At 42.5% G+C, this 20,860-nt stretch overlaps 2 protein-coding genes across 2 annotated transcripts; one reads left to right on the forward strand and one right to left on the reverse strand.

The window, feature by feature from the left end:
- Nucleotides 1-3,205: 3,205 nt before the first annotated feature.
- crtap (cartilage associated protein) lies at nt 3,206-9,378 on the reverse strand. The gene is made up of 7 exons (XM_061093192.1): nt 8,544-9,378; nt 7,065-7,214; nt 5,379-5,550; nt 5,173-5,301; nt 4,320-4,465; nt 4,146-4,229; nt 3,206-3,572 (listed from the first exon to the last, which is right to left on the reverse strand). Exons 1-7 carry the CDS (start codon nt 9,006-9,008, stop codon nt 3,525-3,527), a joined length of 1,194 nt encoding a protein of 397 aa, XP_060949175.1. The 5' UTR covers nt 9,009-9,378; the 3' UTR covers nt 3,206-3,524.
- A 1,297-nt stretch (nt 9,379-10,675) lies between these two features.
- On the forward strand, nt 10,676-19,204 carry fkbp9 (FKBP prolyl isomerase 9). Its single transcript, XM_061093191.1, has 10 exons — nt 10,676-10,958; nt 11,974-12,119; nt 14,188-14,377; nt 14,475-14,620; nt 15,194-15,383; nt 16,179-16,324; nt 16,462-16,651; nt 16,933-17,078; nt 17,341-17,504; nt 17,606-19,204. The coding sequence occupies exons 1-10, from the start codon at nt 10,756-10,758 to the stop codon at nt 17,783-17,785; spliced, it is 1,701 nt and encodes a 566-aa protein (XP_060949174.1). The 5' UTR covers nt 10,676-10,755; the 3' UTR covers nt 17,786-19,204.
- The last annotated feature ends 1,656 nt before the right edge of the window (nt 19,205-20,860 follow it).

The following is a 20,860-nucleotide window of genomic DNA, read 5'->3' on the forward strand; positions in this document are numbered from 1 at the left end:
TATTTTGTTTTATATATATATATTAAAAAGAGTATCCCACTTGTTAGTTAGAGTTAGAGGATCAAAACACTGCAGTAAATTTGGGCAGGTATTTTCCCAAATGAAAGACCTGGATTCTGTTGGACCAGTGTGCAAGAAAAATAGAAAATTTAGATTTAAATGATGATGATGATAACGATGATGATGATGATGATGATTATGGCTAGACCAGATGAGAGAACTAGTATGAAGAGAGCTGAACGAAAAAGAGGCTGAGGAATGGTGTGAATATGAAGTATGATGGAAGAAACATCTGAGGACGTTCCAGCCTCTGTTGGTTTTGACAGTCAGCTGGTGAGAAATATAAAGCAGGTTTCCAGACTGCAAACTCGGCCCTGTGTGTTTGTGTGTGTGTCTGTGTGTGTGTGTGTGTGTGTGTCTCAGGTTCGTGCAATCTGCTGCTCAGCGGTACACCGTGTTTGAAGAAGCAGCGAGGATGCTGACGGCATCCAGACCAGCCAGAGATCAAACTTTGTGTTGCTGCCATGGCAACAGAGAGGAACTACCCCAAATTAAAACATTAGCAGTCGTTTTCTGAAATATTTCGACCTTTCAGAGGGTTTTCCTTGTGAGATTTGACGAAAGATATTTTTGAATATCTTGTGGAGCTGGAGACCTTTAGTTTGAAAAATAGTTCCAGACCTTATGCCCTGAAATGTTCACCAATCTGCCACACCGTTAAAACAGGTAATGGGTTTGAATGTTGGAGCTGTTCAGTGTACATGATGATTCCTTGTTTAATTTCGCTAAAAAATTATAGATGTCGTTCTAAATATTTTTTCAACAACATCAGTGCATTATGTTCTTGTGCTGGTTTTCTGTCAAATTATTGGTCGATTGAACCTCTGGTTTCAGTTGGAGTTTTCAATTAAAGTATAAATAAGAATTCTGACTATTTGTATGTCAACTCAAGAAATCGTACAAAAACGTGTTTTGTGAGACATCATGACCTTGAACTTTGACCTTTAACCACCATAATTTATCTGTTAGTCTCAGTGAACATATGTGAAAAATTTAAAAGGATTCTCTTGAGGTGTTATTGAGATAACATGTTCACAAGGCAAAAAAGGGTTTTGTGAGGACTTGTGGTGTCATCGGTCATGAGTGATTATTGAATTTCTTCTATTTTGTTTCTAACAAAACATCTAGTGTTTCCTGCTGGTTTATAAAAAGTATTTTTTTAATGAGGTTATTTTGTGTCTGGTTATGAAATAAGGATTTGGATAAATTAAGTAGATGTGTGTCTTCATTTTTGTATTGTGGTATCTAAAACTATGTCGACACTATTCTTGGGGGATCGCATGGGGGGGGGTGAAGTGCCTGTATGTTTGTGTAAATATGAATCTATGACTGCATTTAATTGCTGTACATACTGTAGGATATCTGGTGTCCCATTCGACGTGACCTCTACACAGAGTCAGCTCATTTCCACCACTAAGAATCTCACTGTTTCGTGTTCTGCTGTAGAAACACAAGTACTGTACTCGCAAATGTCAGCTGCAGGGCCTGTCTGATCGTGCACCAGATTGTGGGATCACCTGATTTTTTTGTGCACGACACGAAAACCAGCGCAGGCAAAGAAAGCAGGAAATGATATTTGGACGTCGCTCTGTCTCGTTCACATGACGCTCCAACGTGACGGTTTCTCCTCTCTTCCAAACAGCCTGATGGGAGTGGTGTCAGGGTGAAGTGTGTACTGTGTAGAGCAAGTGTTCTCTTAGTCACAATAAACTCCTTAACATGTGACTCTGTGCTGATTATTGCATTTGATGCGGTTTCAAGTCTTGAATTTCCTATATTTTCCCTCCACCATCAGGGTCAAACAGAAACATTCAGTCAAGGAGATAAAGATGTCAAATCACGTGGTTCATTTATTGCATTGTTTACCGTTCATTGTGTAAGTGTGACCTGTGACCTTGACCTTTAACCTCGACTCCTGACAATCAGCTTTTCATCGTAACTTTCATCCAAGCGCCGTTATCTTCCTCTATCCTGACGCCCTCACTAAATGTTAACGGATGATGGAAAGATGTCAAATATAGCATTGTCTAGGAATAAGGAGAATCAATAAAAGAGAAGTGAATACAGGGAGGAGAGAAACGAGAGCACAGAGCTGCAGACAGAGAGACGCACACACACATACACACACACACACACAGTAACACAGAGGGAATGTTCCCCTGTGGGTTTTTAACATCACTGTGTGACAAACTGCACTGAGACTCGATGTTCAAACATTATTAAACAACTCAGTGTTTTCTCTGGCTGCGTCTCTCTGCTCTGCACAGCTCTGCGTGGCTTTCCTCTGAAAGGCCGCTGCTGTTCGGCCCTTCAGGTCTTCTTCAAGCAAAAATACCAAACATTCCCAAACTCCACTTTTTTAAAATTGTGATGTTTCGCAGTTTCTTTTGAGCTATGTGATTGTGAATTGATTGTTTGTTTTGTCCTGGACGGTTGGTCGGACACAACATGGCGTCTGAAGACATGGGCATGGACGTAAATAAATTGCAACGTTATTTCACAACGTTTTATAGAAAGCAATGAAATACAGCTTCGGGAAAAATTAAGAGAACACTCCAGATTTGTCTCTATAGAGATGGAGAAATGTTGTCAGTAGTTCAAAGAACACATTTTTTTTTTATTTTGTCTGTATTTATATAGTGATTTTCTAGTCTTAATGTTCACTCAAAGAGCCTGTTCATAAAATGTTAGCACATACCTATAAATAGTAAAACTACTCCAGACTTTTATCTCTATCTAACTATCTATAAAGTCTTAAATGTCCAAATATGACGTACTAGCTCTAAAAAAAAGTAGATTTTAATGATGTAAACGTTCATTTGACTGATGAGTCTACAATCACCCTGGTCAGAATTCATAGCGGCGCACAGTCAGAAAGACTGTGTATACCTACTGTTTGACTTGTTTCTGTTTGCGTGATGACGTGGTGTTTAAAGTGTTATTCTCTACGAGACTACTTCACCTTATCTTCAATAGTAGTCAAGTGTAAGTAATCATGGGATTCAGATATTCCCTCATATCCATCATACTTGTAGTAGCTTTAAATAACATTCATCATGATCTTGAAAAGGTTTTAAAAAGTCTTAAATTCAACCTCTATTATATACACATATTCCAGAGAGAGATTGATATTTAAAACGTCATTTTATTGTGACATGATAATTTTTTTTAAAGACAACATCTATGATTCAAAGCAGAGGAATGAATTCGTAAAACATTGAGTCAAAACATTTCGGTCTCAGTTATCATCGTTGCCTTTTAAAATCATGTATCATTTAATGTGCTGAATGTGCACGCACTGTACCTCTGAACTGAGTATTTTATCCACAAATAATCTGGATTAATATTCAGGATGTGAAGGTAAAAACAAAACAAAACCCTATGACCTCTTAAAAAACCCCAATAAATACAAACTGGTGCCGCTTTCTTGTTCTTCAGTGTTTAGGCAGAGCTTCCAATGTGGGCTATTCATCATTGTCCAGGAACTCATCTATAAACTCCACCACCTCCCCCTGTGGACACACACAGACACACACAGAAAAAAAAATCAACCAGAGACAACTCAGGTGGGTCTGTGGCGTTTTCCTCTCAGTGAGTTATCCTCAGTTCCCCCACTAACACTTCTGTGACCTCTCATACCTGCAATCACTAAATAAATCACAGCCAGGTCAAGTGAATGGTATTTGCTGCATAGAGTAAGTAATCCTGGCTTATGCTGGGTCGCCCTGAGGGCCACAGTCCTTGAGCTGCATCATTAAAACTGTGCAGTGTCGTGCTGCCACCCTGTGGTCGTGTGTGACATCGCAGGCTTGATAAAAACAGGGCCCACGTTGTACTGCAGGGCGTCATGTGACCAGGCATAAGGATCTAGGTTTTCCATAAGTTACACAAGGACACAGCCTGTGAGAGCAGCAAGCTACCCGATGTAAACCCTGACACACTTCATGAGGACAATGCCGTCCTATTTTTAAAGGGTGTACTAGACTATATGATATGATGTCTTCCCCTGACCAGAGATAACCTCCATGCTGGAAGCTTGCCTGTGAAGCGCAGACACACAAATTGATGCAAACACACGCACGCACCTCATCATCGCTTATCAGCCGCTGTCTGGAGAACTCAATCATCTGTAGCTGCATGGTGGTCTGATTGTAGTACCGCAGTGCCTCCTGTAGCAAACAGACACACAACAAAATAACCTGTTAATGTGAACCACTCAGTTTAAGCGTGTAAGGTGCGTAATCATTAACATGTCTCACTGATCTGGCCAGGAAGTCCTCCTCTGTCAGCCCCCACTGGCTTTTGTGAAACTTGTAATAGGCCACGTTGTTCTTCATGACCTCATCACTGGGGTCAAACAGCATGTAGCTGGCTGCACACGGCACAGCATTCTTCAGGTCATTTACTGAAACACAAAAATGTGTTCTTAATCCACAAGACACTAACCCGACGGATTTAAAGGGATAGTTCAACCGAAAATTTGAATTCACTCAATATCGATTCACCGCTGTGCCGATGTAGGGGTGGGTGATGTTTTGAGTCCACAAAAGCATTTTGGAGCTTCAGGGGTAAACAGCGTAATGTAATATCCAATTGATGTAATCGTGAATCGAAGGTAAAAAACATCAGAAAAATTAAATCCAAGTGCCCTTAAGCATTATTTTTTTTTTTTTTTACCTTTTTACCTTACAAATCCTTGTCATGTACACCATGGGGTGCGTACCATTTGCTGAGAGCTTGCCTGCAGTATGTGCTTGTGGCTCAGGAGGAGGACATTTCGGCTAAAAACATGATGTAAATGAAGCCGTGTCGAGTCAAATTTGAATGTTGGGTCTTACGGACACTTTGATGACATCACAGGAGCAGTATAGAGGCAGGTTATGATTTTTTCTGTTGTTTTTTTCTGTTTAAAAAATGTATCACCAGTTACTTTGATTGTATTGGATTTGGATGCAATACTGTATACCCCTGAAACTCCGGAAGTTTTTTGTGGACTTAAACATTTAAGCCACCCGTCCATCGGCAGAGCGGTGAGTATCCTTTCCCTTTAAGAAAAATCTAAAGTTGTACATAGATGCAGGGGAAAAAAATCTGGGATAATGAAATACTCACGCTTGTAATAAGCGAACTGCAGGTAGTGGTACATGGTGGCTACAAACTTCTCTACCACAAATCCTCCTACAACCGGTGTCAGGTCACTTTCACACTTCACTTTCCTGTCAAGGACCTCGATATAGTGATCTGGAATGAAAAGATATCAACCATTAACTCCTGAATGTTCAGAGAGTCGAGGGAAAATAACTACATGTTGTACAGACCTGCTATGGAGGGATAGAAGTCTTTAAAGTCTTTGACGTCCCTTGGGCCCTCAGACGCAGCCAGACACTCGTCGTAGATCTTGAGGAAGTCCCTCAGAGCCAGCTCCATGTCTGACACCGAGGTACGGAAGTTTTCCCCGTTATACGCCCGCACTGCGCGCACAAATAATGTCTGGAATACAACATGACAAAAAAACACAGGGAAAAATGACAATCGGTCAGTCAATGAATCTTAATTTGTGGTATGATTGAAGAAATTCACATGGACAATGATTATCTGAATCGCTGTCCACAGAAAACTTGAGTAAGTTATTAAAACCATCTTATATCTGTGGAAGAAACGGTTGCCATGAGGAAATCTGAATGACCTCCACCTCTTTAATGCCTGATAAGGACCCCTGAGGTTCCCCAAACCAAGTGTGTGAGGCACTGGTGAGTATCAACCACAGAGGCACTGGTGAGTATCAACCACAGAGGCACTGGTGAGTATCAACCACAGAGGCACTAATCTTGGCAGCAGAAGAACAGGCCCTACAAGATCCATAGAGGCTAGGGTCCTCCACAGCTGACAAGATAGTAGTGGTGGGGGAAAAAATCGATTCTGTTAAGTATCGCGATATTTTGCGCCCGCGATTATATCGATACTGTATCACAAAGTATTGCAATATTTTTTTTTTTTTTTAATACTTTAGTTACAATTATATATGTAACAGCCCCTGGCTGGCAAAGCATGACGAGGAGAGTTTCAGAGTTTAAAAGATACCTAGTGTGTATGCGGAAAGGATGTTCTCCACTGCAGGAGATATAGTAACGGCCCAGAGGAGCACTTTAACATATGAGCAGGTTGACCAACTCTTTTTTCTGAACAAAAATGCCAATATTCCCAAATGAATTTAACATTTTGTGTCATGACCTTGCAGCCAACTGGACTGAACTCTAGTAGTACACATTTTTTTATTTTTCTCAATTTGATTGAAGCTCTAAGTTACTCTTATTTATACGATTATTCTCAGGTATATGTTACTCTATTATGTCTGCTTTATGTTACTCTATTGTTTTTAAATAATTGTAAGTTATGTGCTGGGAGCTCAGTGTTCATGTGAGAGGTCTCCTATTCAGAAAATAATTACAAAGGTCCTGTGTCCTGAATGTTCAAGGACAAAGTTTTTGCACTACCCTTTCTTAGTTTTTGCACTTCAGTTAATGTGTAGAAGACTATGTTGTTCACAGAATTAAATGTGACATTTGAAGTGAGTTGAGCAGTCTTATTTTCCTAATTTTTTGTAAAGCCTTTCAATAATATGGGGGACATGAATCGCAATATATCGCAGAATCGAATCGCAATACTTGCAGTATCGCAATATATCGCAGAATCGCAATACTATTGAATCGTGGCCCAAATATCGCAATACTATTGAATCGTCACATTTTGGCCAATTCCCACCCCTACAAGATAGTGTAGTCCATCTTTATACCCACTGTATGATATTACATCCATATAAACTCAGTCTTAACCTTCTCATTATAGCAACCACAGGCATCTACCACATCGGCACAGCCAAGAGCCAGATTACAGGACGGTTATAGTGGGTGTGCACATTCTAAGACGTGTGTGTATGGGTGGGACTCCTGCGTCCATGCTGTCTTCTCGTGACTAATTTCTTGCAGAGAATCTGATGCATGTACCTCATAGGACTTGGTCTCCAGGTCTTTGAGGTGTTCCTCTGCTCCCGGCAGACTCTGGTAGTACGCCATGTTCCTCTGCATCATCTCATCATCTGGGTGTTTCAGCAGGAAGGTGTGGGCAGCAGAAACTGCCTTGCCCACTTTGTCAGACTGAGACAAACACATACTGTTAGTTTTGTGTGAGTGCACATCATTAAATGAAACAACACACATGTAGCACTGACTCTATAATGCAGAGAAATCTATTTTTGGTAATAAATGTTTCATAATTTTGCTGCCCAATACATAGAGATCCCTTGAAGGATGAGATGTCTCCCGTGTGGAAACTTCTTATTTCTTATTATAGATTTCTTATGTGTTGTCACCTCTTTGTGTTTATTTCATGCGTTAAGTAGAGTTTAACCACCAAACTGACATATTCCTGTATTCCCTTCATGTAATCATAATTCCAACTTTTAACTTGAGGTAACTCTAAATGAACTGTGATCTAAAACCAAATTCAAGGTAAAATCTTAATGGATGTTATCCGAGTCAGCCATCTTCGAAATGATTTTGTTTGTAGGGAGGGCACAACAACACCAGCAAGCACCAGCCAAAAGTTCAGGACCTTGTCTTTTGCAGAACAGAGCCCCCCCGCACCTCCCCAGTGCACCGGTGGCACGTTTAGCTGACATCAGGAAAAATTCCTGTCATGCGTTAAAAATTGAGTAAAACCATCCCCACAAATTGAAAATTAAATGACAATTTACTTGTGAAGCAGCAAATCACAACATATAGAATGTCAAATTGCATAGTAAGGTCAAGACCTGACAAAATGATAGAGGAACCCAAGAGTTTTAAACAACAGGCCTGCATAGTTGACTGTGGAATGAATACTCCCCTTTAAAAGGGATAGTTCCTCCAAAAATAAAAAATTAACTCATTATCTACTCACTATGGCGATGGAGGAGTGGCTGGAGTGTTTGAGTCCACAAAACACTTTTAGAGTTTCAGGTGTAAACAGTGTTGCATGTTTTTAGCCTAAATGTCACTGTTATCCACCTCCGGAGCTGCGATTGCTCATGGATCGCAGCAGACATTTAGGTTAAAAACATGATGTAAATGACCTCCGGGATTACAACACTCGGATGACACCACAGTAGCAGTACAGAGGCTTTTCTCTTCTGTTCCTTCTATACATTAGAAGAAATGGTCACCATTGACCTCAATTGTATCGGATTTGGCTGCAATGCTGTTTACCCCTTAATCTCCAAATGTGTTATGTGGACTCAGACACTTCACCCACCCCTCCATCGGCGCAGTGGTGAGTAGATAATGAGGGAATTGTCATTTTTGGGTGAACTATCTCTCTAATGAGGAAGAACCAGACTCCATCATGTGCCTCGTCCGGTTGGTGTGAGCTGAGGAACCTTGGGGAGACACTTGTAGAACCATAGAGGTCCCACCAGGGTTGGTTGTTTCTGGGTATAGCTGGCTCACCTTGAAGTAGGCATACTGCAGGTACCTGTAGGGCTCCCTCCTGTCGAACTCGTCGATGGTGTCCCGGCTGGGCATGGTCTGCCGGAACGCGGGCAGCCCCTGCTTGCAGCGCTTCAGGCACTGCGCCCTCTTCATCACGTTGCCGAACGCCCGCAGCTCGGGGAACTCCAGGAAGCGGTCCTCGTCCTCCAGGCGCACGGAGCTGCAGTTCAGGTTGCAGAAGGCCTCGCTGTCCCGCAGCAGCCGGTAGAGCCGCAGGGACACCTCCATGTACTCCACCGTCTCCTTCCACTTCTCCCCGGTGTACTGGTCCAGCGCGTATTTGTACGCGGACTCCAGCGGCATCAGCTCGTGTCTGGGGAAACTCCTGAAGCTGTACTTCTCGTACTGGGAATGCACCGCGGAGACGGCCAGCGCGACCAGCAGCGCAGAGAGGAGTTGTGAAGAGGTGGTGGAGGGTGCCATGTTTGAAGTTTGGGAAATGGTGGATAGGGGCTGGGACGGTGTGCGTGTGCGTGGGGCGCAAGGACCGCCTCAAGTTCCACCACGTACCCGGACAAAGCCTTCCCTCCCCCCGGGGCGCAGGGCTGGATCAGCGGGGCCTGGGATGAGCTGCTCCTCCCACTGAGTCCCACAAGTAAATCACTGCTGCTGTTCTGCTTTAACACAGAAGCTACAAGCTGACAGAGAACGGGCTTCTATAAACTAACATGATGGAGGAAGTTCTCTACTTTGTTGTTCAAAGGGAAAACTAAGTTTGCCATTTGGTCCGATGTATAGAACCAACAGGTTATTCCTCCAGAAACACGCCTCTTCAAAGTGGAAACCCGTTTGATCCCAGTCACTCATCAAACCCCCGGTGAGGGAGGATGGTTCCTCCTCCTCCTCCCACTGCCACGTAGAGACATTCCTGCTCCGGCCCCCCTCAAACCAGAAGAAGGCCCCAAACCCCTCCGACACAACACGATCCATGGTGTTCAACATCATCCATGCGCAAACCTCATGTGTTGTGCTATCATGTTAGGGGAAACATTAAGGCGTAACCAGATGTGTAAACTCTGATTTAAATGGCCGCGGATGGGGGGGATGCGTCTGCAGCTGTGAGGAGGAGACCCCCACATTACCACGTTGACACATCTCGCAGAGGCTGCAACTGCGCAAGAGCAATACGTGGTGCCCAAACTGGCCCATTCAATCCCAGTGCGCGTCAAGGCGGCCGGAGAGACAGAGAGTGGAGCAGGAAGCACTTCAAGATAAGAGCACAGTTGAAAGACATACGCTTCGATGCTGTTTGTTTGTGTGTCTATAGCAAAGCAAGGTAAAGTTAAGTAAAGTAAAGTAAAGCACAGTAAAGAAAAATAAATCAAAGTAAAGTAAAGCAAGGCAAAGAATGTGGAAGTCATGGTAGCACATGACTACCTATTTTATTTTATCTTGTTTTTTATTCTTTCTACCTCAATATTTTTTATTTTATTCTATTGTATTGTATTTTATTGTAATCAAATATACCGGCTGCTATGACAACTTAATCTCCCTTCGGGGATGAATAAAGTACTCTATCTATCTATCTATCTATCTATCTATCTATCTATCTATCTATCTATCTATCTATCTATCTATCTATCTATCTATCTATCTATCTAGTGCACGTTATCACTTGGCTATTGACAGGTCCTTCACACATTTTACCACCAAAATGTTCCAAATGCATGTAAACACATCTGTTTATACACATGTGAAGTTCACATGTTTTTTCTGTAAGCATGTTAAATCCAAATGTGAAATGTAAATGTTCAATTTTAAACTTAAATCTAAATCTAAATGTTAAGTCTTACATCTAAATGTCCAATGTTGAATCTAAGTATATATTTTAAATCTAAATTAAAAAAATGTATCTTAATATGGAATGTTGAATCCAAACGTCAAACGTTAAATCAAAATATTTACAATCAGCATCTCCTTATTTTCTTATTTGCTTAAATTGAGTGGTTGTGATTTGATTTTGACATGGAGGGTTTTTTAATCTTTAGGGTTTAACCGGATGTTGTGTGTTTTCTTTCATGCAGCTTGACGCAGGATCATTCCTGTTCTGTGACTCGGGGCAGGACTTGTATCCAAGTGGAGGAAACCGTGGAACAGGGAGGACAGACGAACCCAGGCTTGGCTCTCGCTTATCTCCATCGCGATTGATTTATTTTCGTCGACAGTGAAAATGAGCTCGTGCGTGCACGTCATGTTATACCTGGCAGTTCTGGTGGCGATCGCCGCCTGCAGCGCTCCCCCGGTACCGTTAGACGACATTCTCATTGAGAAAACTTTCGTGCCGGAGAAGTGCGTGCGCGCAGTCAAGGTGGGCGACTACGTGAGGTACCACTACAACGGCGTTTTCCCGGACGGCAAGAAGTTCGACTCTAGGTGAGTATCACGCAGCTTTGTTGTTAGTTTTGGTCCCCAGGGTGCACGAGTTGCGTGCGCGATGCGTAAAAGTGCACGCGTACAGTGGGCTCGGCTCAGTGAGCCACGCAGGCAAGCTGGTTGAATGCAGCTCTGCGGATCCACACACGGTTCATCCAAGGGCTGAGACACGTTTTCATGCAAAAGACCACAACAGATGAAAGCACATATGACCCCAGTGTTCAGAGCAGTGGCGGATCTAAGTTTTTTTCAGGGGCCATAAAGGGGTCACAATTTACAGAGAGGGGGCAATTACATGATCAACATCCATGCACAGTTCCTGATTCAGCAAGGTGCCTAATTAAGTCAATCCTTGAGCAAAGCCACACATCATCGAATATATATTGAAAACTGTTCCTCACTCAAGCACATTGTGTTCTTCAAAGAAGCATACAAAATTGAAAATCTTAAAAATTGTCATTTTTTTAAGTTTAGTTAGTATTGTTACTAAGTGACAATAGCTTATTTAAAACAGAAGACTAATAGACTACTGACAGGTCAGGGGCGGTTATGGGGCCATTTTTATTTCAGCTGGGACCAGTGGCCCCCCAGGCCCCTCTGGAGCCCACTTTCTGGACCTTTGAGGGGGGGATTACCACTGACTTAGTGATTAATAGGGTAGTTGGAATTCCCAGCTGGGCAATGTGGAGCCCATGAGACCCTCAGAGGTCCTGAAAGCGGCCTCCAAACTTAAGGATGAGGACTGGATCATCAGTGTGATCACATTAGTCCACAAATCTGAAAAATCGAAAATGACCTGTGGGGGTCTCTGGACTCCACTCTGAGAACCACTGACTTAGTCATCAGTAGTGTCCCTGGAAGGCTGAATTACCCACTGGGCAAAGTGGGGAGCCTTCCAGGGTCCCCCGACCTATAAAGCCCAAGAGGCCTCAGGCTTACTGCATGGCCTTTGCTTCATTGGAAATTGAATAAATAATGATTGTAATTTAGTGATGTGTGTATGTGTGTGTTTCAGTTACGACCGTGGAAGCACCTACAACGTGTTTGTTGGCAAGAAGCAGCTGATCGCAGGGATGGACAAAGCTCTGGTGGGGATGTGTGTCAACGAGAGACGACTGGTGAAGATTCCACCACACCTCGCCTACGGGAAGCAGGGATACGGTGTGTATGACTGAGTGTGTGTTCATCTCCCCGACATATAGAGCACACAGTGACGGCCCGGGTACAGGAACCCTCTGGTTCTTACAGTAAATTTCCCATCAATTTTCTCCATTGAGATTTCAGAAAATCCTTATAAAAATAGTTTTAAGCCTGCACAGGCCGACCAGCTACGATTAGGAGCAAATAAAATAGCAAAATCATAAAAAAGGCAAAAGGTAAAAGACCCTAAACATTGTTATTTCAAGAGTGAAATAACTACACATCCCATAAACCATTGCAAATTATCCTTTTCAAACAACTTCCAGTGCACTTCTTTTATGTAAGCTTGTTTCCATAGGAACAACGAGCTCCACCAATCATAGACACTTAACACACAGCACTTTTACACCTGAGGAATGTGGGTAGTGTAGTACTTCTCCTCGACATTGCAAATAAAACACCCTTTTCTTAAAATGCAGCTGATATCATTCAGACATGTGTCGACATTCTTTAAAGAAAGCAAAGTGTCTAGTTGTAATGAGAGTCAGCTGAAGCAGAGAGGAAGTGGGCGGCTCCCAGACGTCCATGCTGGGTCACGTCACAGGGACGTCACAGACCAGGAAGCCGGTCAGAGTGAGCTGCTCTGGGTAAAGATTATCAGCAGTCAGTAAATGCACAACCAATCCCAGAGCATCAGCAGCTGCGGGCAGAGGAACTCTCTTGATCGTGAGGTTCATGTGAACAAAACAAGTTGAGTGAGATTATGTCAGAAAACACTGATAAACTACACTTCTTATATAAGGGCAGTGATGAGAGCAAAGGAATGTGAAATCTCTGTTTACATGTAAAACCGTGTTCAACTCTAGGACATAAACAATGAGCTTGTCAGGACCAGTAAACCTCATGGGGACCAAAGTTAACGTCGGGGGTAAGATGTGAATTATGGGTAGGTATAAGGTTTTGGTTAGGCTGTCCACCATGAATGTCAATGGAAGTCAATGCAAAGTCCTTGTCCTCGTTGTGGGGACAAAAGCAAGTTACGCATAACGTAAGTCATTACATTATAAGGTGAAGACTTGTTTTAAGGTTAGGTATAGGTTTGAGTTAAGGTAGGGGTTGGAGTTAGGCAAGTAGTAACTATGTTTAAAGTTAGAGTAAGTCTCCAGGAACTTAATGTAAGGCAATGCAATGTCCCCTGAAGTCATGGAGACCCAACTCTGTGTGTGTGTGTGTCGGTGTCGGTGTGTGTGTGGCGGTGTCGGTGTGTGTGAATGGAATATTTAGATAATGAGACAGAGAGCAGAGTGAGGGGCGTGTGTGGACAGGCAAAAACTGAGGTTGAAGAAAACAGGGGGGGTGCAGCACAAAGAGGTTTAAACCGAAAGAGACCTGCCAGCTCATCAGCAGTGGAGCTTTAATGACTGTTGACAGTGTCCTTACACTCCTCCTCTGTTTACAAGAGAGGAGTTGTGTGTTTTTAGGTTAGCCACTGTGCGGGTGTCCATCGACAGTCCCAGGACAAGTCATCTAACTTTAAAGTTTCATCCTCTGGTTTTAACTAGGGGTTGGAATTGCATGTTAACTCAAAATATGATACAAATGGGGATACATAACGATTCATCATGATATCTGTCGAACTGAAGAAGAAAACAAAAAACAATTTGGGTTTCACAGAATTTTAAAATAAATGGGATGACACAATGGACAAAATTGTGCATAAAGTCTTATCTTATTGCCTCAAAAATCAGTACAATTTAAAATAGCCATAAACTGACCAAAGTCCAAACTATACATGTATGTATAAATATATAATATAGATCTCATGAGTCAGGCTTTATTATCATATGGAAGTCGATATGAGCCTTTCACAAACATATCAGTGTCTGTGTTCATATTTGCTGAAAACTGTTATTTTACAGAATAAGCAATGCAGAAAATGTGTATGCATTTATATAATTTTATTTTCAAAAAAGTTTATCTAATTCAAGTTGAATACATTAAGTTGCATCTGTGTTTTCTTTTTCTTTATACTCATTTTAATAAAGTTTGATGATGACAATGAAGTTGTGAATGACTTGTTTCTCTCCAGGTGACATCATCCCCGCTGACTCCATCCTCCACTTTGACGTGCTGCTGCTGGACGTGTGGAACCCAGAGGACGCCGTGCAGATCGACACGTACCACACGCCCTCCAGCTGCTCCAGGAAGGTGGAGGTGTCTGACTACGTGCGCTACCACTACAATGGCACGCTGCTGGACGGGACCCTCTTTGATTCCAGGTTCGTTCTGTGCCATCCCCCAGTCACATAAAAAGAAACGCACTTGTACTCACACACACGTAACCTCTCTCCTCCGTCTATCCATCCTTCGCTGCAGTCACACCCGCATGCGCACGTATGACACCTACGTCGGGATTGGCTGGCTGATTGCTGGCATGGACCAGGGGCTCCTGGGCATGTGTGTCGGAGAGAGACGCATAGTCACTATGCCTCCCTCTCTTGGATATGGAGAGAATGGAGATGGTGAGTGTTGATAATTTCTTTATTAATAGTTGTTTCCTGGAGATTACAGATCTTTCACAACAGAAATGACTGACTTCAAAGGAAGCAACATGACACACACGTACAGTGAGAGTAACACACTGCACTTGCTTAATTTGAAGTAACATAACTTTGTATATCAACGAGCAGAGAAAACATCTGCAAGTGCTGATGTAGGACTTTCATGTATGATCTAATTAATTCTTCTTCAACACATGATTGTCATTGGTGTAGTAGCACAAAACAATAGGAAATGATACGTTTACATGTTTATAGAGATTATTATAATTTTATTTCTATCATTTTATGTTTTCCTTTTTTGAAAAAATAACCAGAACTATCTTTGTTTTTTTACAATCTTGAGCTGTTTTGTAATTATTATAGATTATAGTATTATCAATGCAGATTAACATGATAATTTTCTTGGTGCCAGTGTGATGAATCAGATTTACTGAAAAAACAAGTTGAAATGTGCTTAGTCAGGTCAAAATTATTTATCTCCATACCTGCTTCTCTTCTTCTCTTCAACCACTCTCCTTCTTCTTCTTCCCCCAGGAAGCGACATCCCGGGTCAGGCGTCTCTGGTGTTCGATGTCATTCTCCTGGACCTGCACAACCCCAGGGACGGCATCGCAGTGACCAATCAGAAGGTGCCCGAGTCCTGCACGAGGAAGTCCGTCTCCGGAGACTTTGTGCGCTACCACTACAACGGCAGCCTCCTCGACGGGACCTTTTTTGACTCCAGGTGTGTGTCCATGTTAAACATTCATCAGACTTCTTGTAATATTGAACTTTCAATTCCAACAGATTTTTGCTGCTGCTGTTCTTTAAGCAGCCACAGGATGGCAGCATCTCACTGTGCACTGAAGACCGATAGAGAGATTCAAAACTTTATAACCACTGGGGGCCATTTCCTGTTTGTGAAACATACCAGTGCAAGTAGTTTCGATCTTGTGTTGCCACTCACAACAAATGTATAAGCCCTAAAAGTCTCAAATCAAACACTTCCTTAATGTTCTTATATTGGCCTTATACAGAATATCTGCAGTAAAACGAGTACACAACAGAATGGAGGCTTATGTTTAACATGCTTAATTGTAATATATGGAAACATGTTGTTCCCTTTCTGGAGAAAATGAAACTTTGTCCCTTTTTAGGAACAGAAAGTCACTGAGCTCTATTCTTATCTAGCCACTGCAACTTTGTGGATTTGCCCTTGTAGCATTTCTTTCCGGTTTTAAGACTCTCTCATGCACATTCTGCACAGACGTCAAGGACGGCCTTCCTCTTTGCACACGGAGTTCACACATTCTTTACTCAAGCAGTTTAAAATAACTCAAGTAAAAGTATAAAACTTCAGGCTCGGAAATGTTCTCAAAGTTTTAAAGTAGAGAGTTCGCCTCTGAAGGTAATTTCTACCAGATGAAACTCAATAAAATACTATGTGTTATAAAACATATAATGTGTTTTACAGATTAACTGGGTTTTTTTGCCCCATGTCAGTGTGACAATAGTTTTGTTAACATTCTCTGTCCCACAGCTACTCACGTAATCGCACCTACGACACCTACGTGGGCAAAGGCTACGTGATCGCTGGCATGGACGAGGGTCTGATTGGAATCTGTGTCGGAGAGAAGCGCACCATCACCATCCCCCCACATCTCGGCTATGGAGAAGAAGGCACAGGTGTGTGTGTGTGTGCGTGTGCGTGTGCATGTGTGTACCTGCATGCGTGTACCTGCTTTCAGACATACACTGAACTCTGGTGAACATCCAAGCATTCTTTCGTTCTTTTTATCTTTTCCACACAATGTTTCTCTCAGGCACTAAGATCCCTGGATCAGCGGTGCTGGTGTTTGACATTGACATCATCGACTTCCACAACCCGACAGACAACACTGAAATCACTGTGATTCACAAGCCAGGAGAGTGCGACAAGCAAACGAAGAAGGGAGACTTCGTCAAATATCACTACAACGCCACCATGATGGACGGCACATCCATCGACTCCACGTGAGTGTGAGACAGTCGAAGGCTGTTTGCCTGGAAAGCAAAGCACCTTAGAAACCTGAGTCACACACACAGAGACATCATTTTTAAAGAACGACACCACTGATCTTTGGGAAGAAGACAAACACATGGGTTGTAGGCAGTGACTGTCAGGTCAGGTAGAGCAAACATGCATTTTGTTATTCATCCCTGTTTTCTGTAGAGTGGAAGCAAATTGTCTTCGGGAGGGAGAGGCTTGATTTTTTTTTGTACTGACTGATTCACTCGGTCTCTGTTTATTTTAGATATAACTATGGAAAGACATACAACATCGTCCTGGGAGCTAACCAGGTGGTGCCGGGGATGGAGGACGGACTAATGGAGATGTGTGTGGGAGAGAAGAGGCACCTGGTTATTCCTCCTCACCTGGGCTATGGGGAGAGAGGAGTCCGTAAGTGACACACAGACACACACGCACATACACACACACACACACACACACACACACACACACACACACACACACAGACACAAACGCACACACACATACACACACACACACACACACAAACACACATACACACACAGACTCACAGACACACAGAGCTTTGACAATGTGACCTCAAGTATGCAATCTGGAGCTTCATCAGCAAATGGATCTCAAACTTTGGCCCCTTGGTTAAATTTCTCATTGTGTGTGTGTGTGTGTGCAGCTGATGAGGTCCCAGGGAGCGCTGTGCTACTGTTTGACATTGAGCTGGTAGAGATGGAGGAGGGACTTCCTGAAGGCTACATGTTTATCTGGAATGACGATGTGTCCCCTGACCTCTTCGCTGAGATGGACAAAGACTTGAACAAGCAGGTGGAGCCCGCTGAGGTACGAGATGACCTGTTGTTGTTGTCGTCATATTTACATGTGGTATATGTCGTCTGTGTGTTCTTTGTTTAAACTCTCTGAACTCTCCCCTTCTTCCGCAGTTCACTGATTACATCATGCAGCAGGTGAACGAGGGCAAAGGCCGCCTGGCACCCGGCTTTGATCCCTATCGCATCATCGACAACATGTTTTCCAACCAGGACCGTGACGGAGACGGAACCATCACAGAGGCAGAGTTCAAACTTAAAGCAGATGAAGCGACTACCCACGACGAGCTATGACGGGACTGAGTGTAAAGACTCAGCTCAGGGTGAAGGGGTGAGGGGTCAGACGGTTGGGGGAATGTGGGTCATACAGTAAAAAAAAAGATGGGGTTTTATATGTAAATTAAGTAAGTGCGGAGAGGGAAAAAATGCTGAGAGAGATTCTGTGTATTTGTTTTGAGGACTGAGATTGTGGTGTGTAGGATTTGTCCTTTTAAGACGCTGACTTAGAGTCAGATTCAAATTACGAAAGAAAACGCCTTATAAGAGGACTGTGAAGACAGTGAATGACTTTTTTTAACTTCTTATCCCCTCAACCTCTTACGGAGTTTAAGGCCCGACAGGTGATGGTTTTTTAAAATCAGTTTCATAAACATCTTGTACGCTCAAGATAATTTACAAAAATCCCTATGTGACTTCAGATGCACTCTGTCCCAGTGATGGAGAGAACTCAGCGAGAATGTCATATAATGAAATTCTCTTGTATAGAGAAAGGCAATTGTCATTATCAGTAATAATTTGCTGCGCATACCTTAACTTGTTCCCACAAGGTTTTTATCTTGTGCGATCAAGATATTTATTGTGAGGGAACAACCTAATATTATGTGCAAACAAGTTATTTTCTTTCATGCACAAGATATTTATTGTGTGAGAACAAGTTAATATCTTGTGTGCACAAGATACAAAATATCACCTGTGTGGAGTTAAGGGGCTCTGTAAGCTCTTGATGTTTTGTTTTAAGGGTTTTTATTTTGAAGGGTATAAAAGCACTCCTGTGTGAGAGGACAAACCAAGGCCTCCACTATCTCCACATTCAACACTCCTTCTGTAACTGACTGTAACTGTTTTTAACCTTCTGTGGTTGTGCAGGAAACTTCTCTCAAATATATTCCAGGACCATCACTCACTGTAAGACTACCTATTTATAGGTGAAAATAAGTGGCAAGTTAAATCAGAGCTTTAAGTTAGAATAATTAGTTATATATACATAGTTTATAGCCAATGATTTCCACTGTTACACCTATAATCAGTCAGGATTCTGTGAGGGACATTTCTGCCAGATAGAAAAATTGAGTTTAGTTGCGAAGTCAGTATAATATAAAAAACAAAACAAATCATAATCATGTTTTCTTCACGAGGCCTTCTGTGTTTTCTGCTGTGAAAATGATCCTTGCAGGGGATCGGTTGCCTCTCCGGTCTGTCACACATTTACTGTTTTGTTTACAATCTCTGGTTTTTGTCTTCGTCCTGATGTCAAATGTAATGTAGGACTTTTGCGTATCCATGACTGAGTGAGTGACTGAGCGAGCGAGTGAGTGAGTGCGCGAGCGAGTGATAGTTTTTGTTCTACTTTTCATTCAGGAATAACGCTGAGGCTGGATTGTTTCATCGTCAGCACAACTTTTAATTTGAATAAATTACCTGACCTAAAAAATACTTTGGCTGTGTCAGTCTGTTTGTCCTAATATATACACAAATATTGTTCAGACAAAAAAGGTCCAGCACTGGGCCGGATTCTTCTTCTTAATACAGGGTACTGTATCTTTCACACAAAGTATATTTAGTAAGAGCATACCACACAGAGTAAATGTTTAACATCAGTAAGTGCAGTTCGTACACAGAGTTAAAGCGTTTAAAAAGGGTTTTCCACAACAGTATCTCAACAAAAGTACCCTCACTGATTTAGCGGTAAATGATTTCTGGAAAGAGTTAGGGGTCAGTGGTTGGTAACGTTCAGTACATTTACTCTTATCATATTGAAGTATATTCTGGGTAGCCGAGAGGTTGACGTTTGTTGTAGAAGTTGATTATGAAGGAAAGGAACGCAGACCCAGTACTTACAAGTATAATAATGTTTATTACACAGAAGTTTCACAGGTCAGGACGAGCTGTAGAACTCGGAGAAATCACCCAGGCCAAATATTGAAGTCTGACAGGCCGTGGTCAAACACACATTATATAGAGAGGTTAGTTCCGTCCATGGCTTCGGGTAACATGTCATCCCACCTAGGGCCTTCTGCCTAATAAGGAAGTGTTTTTGTACATGAAGATGCAAATACAATTGGTCAAGGATCTTCCCTCTATAGCCATCCATTAGCTGTTCAGAGGTCATTCCCTATCAATCAATCAATCAAGTTTTATTTGTATAGCCCACATTCACAAATAACAATTCGTCTCATGGGGCTTTAACATTGTGTGACATCCTCTGTCCTTAACCCTCAACAAGAGTAAGGAAAAACTACTAAAAACCCTTTTCACAGGTAAAAATATGTAGAAACCTCAGAGAGAGCCACATGTGAGGGATCCCTCTCCCAGGACGGACAGAAGTGCAATAGATGTCAGGTGTAAGAAAACATCATCAGGATTTTTAGCAGCATCCATTAGGCTAAACATTTTTCAATACTATGTGTCAGGCAGTCCCGCTGCAATCACAGTCTCTGGCCAGCAGCCAGCAAGACCACGATCCAGCATCAGGATGGGATCCACTATAATCCACAGTCATTGTCCACCGCCGCCAGTTAGAATCCATTATCAGCTGCCGCCTCGGTCGTGGTCCCTCATCATCCGATGCCAACGCGACAAAGGATCCTCCATTACAACGACGATCAGCTGGCACGATACAGAATCCACCGAACTGGATCCACCATTGTGACCTCCGACACGCGATCCACAATCATAATCCATGGTGCGGCCACAGCTGTGGCCCTGCATCCGCGGGCGCTAAGGCACAGAAACTCCGGGAAAAGGGGTCAAGTTAGTAACATGTACTGATCAGATAAGAATTATCTTGATGTGATAAATATGGAGAAAAGGAAGGAGAAGCAGGAAAGAGAAGCTCCGTGTGTCTTGTGTCATAAATTCCCTGTGCGTCTTAGCATCATCAGGGGTTTTTGCCATTTAATCAAATTTGGAACATCGCACAAATTAGCTCTAACTATAAGCTTTATAAAAAAGGAAGGTTTTGAGTCTACTTTTAAACGAACAGAGCGTGTCTGCCTCCCTAACTGAAAGTGAGAGATTATTCCACAGCAGTGGGGCTTGATGGCTAAAAGCTCTGGCTCCTACTCTACTTTTAGAGACTTTAGGGACAAC

The sequence above is a fragment of the Limanda limanda genome, chromosome 19 (assembly GCF_963576545.1).
Source record: "Limanda limanda chromosome 19, fLimLim1.1, whole genome shotgun sequence".
Classification (NCBI taxonomy): Eukaryota; Metazoa; Chordata; class Actinopteri; order Pleuronectiformes; family Pleuronectidae; genus Limanda; species Limanda limanda.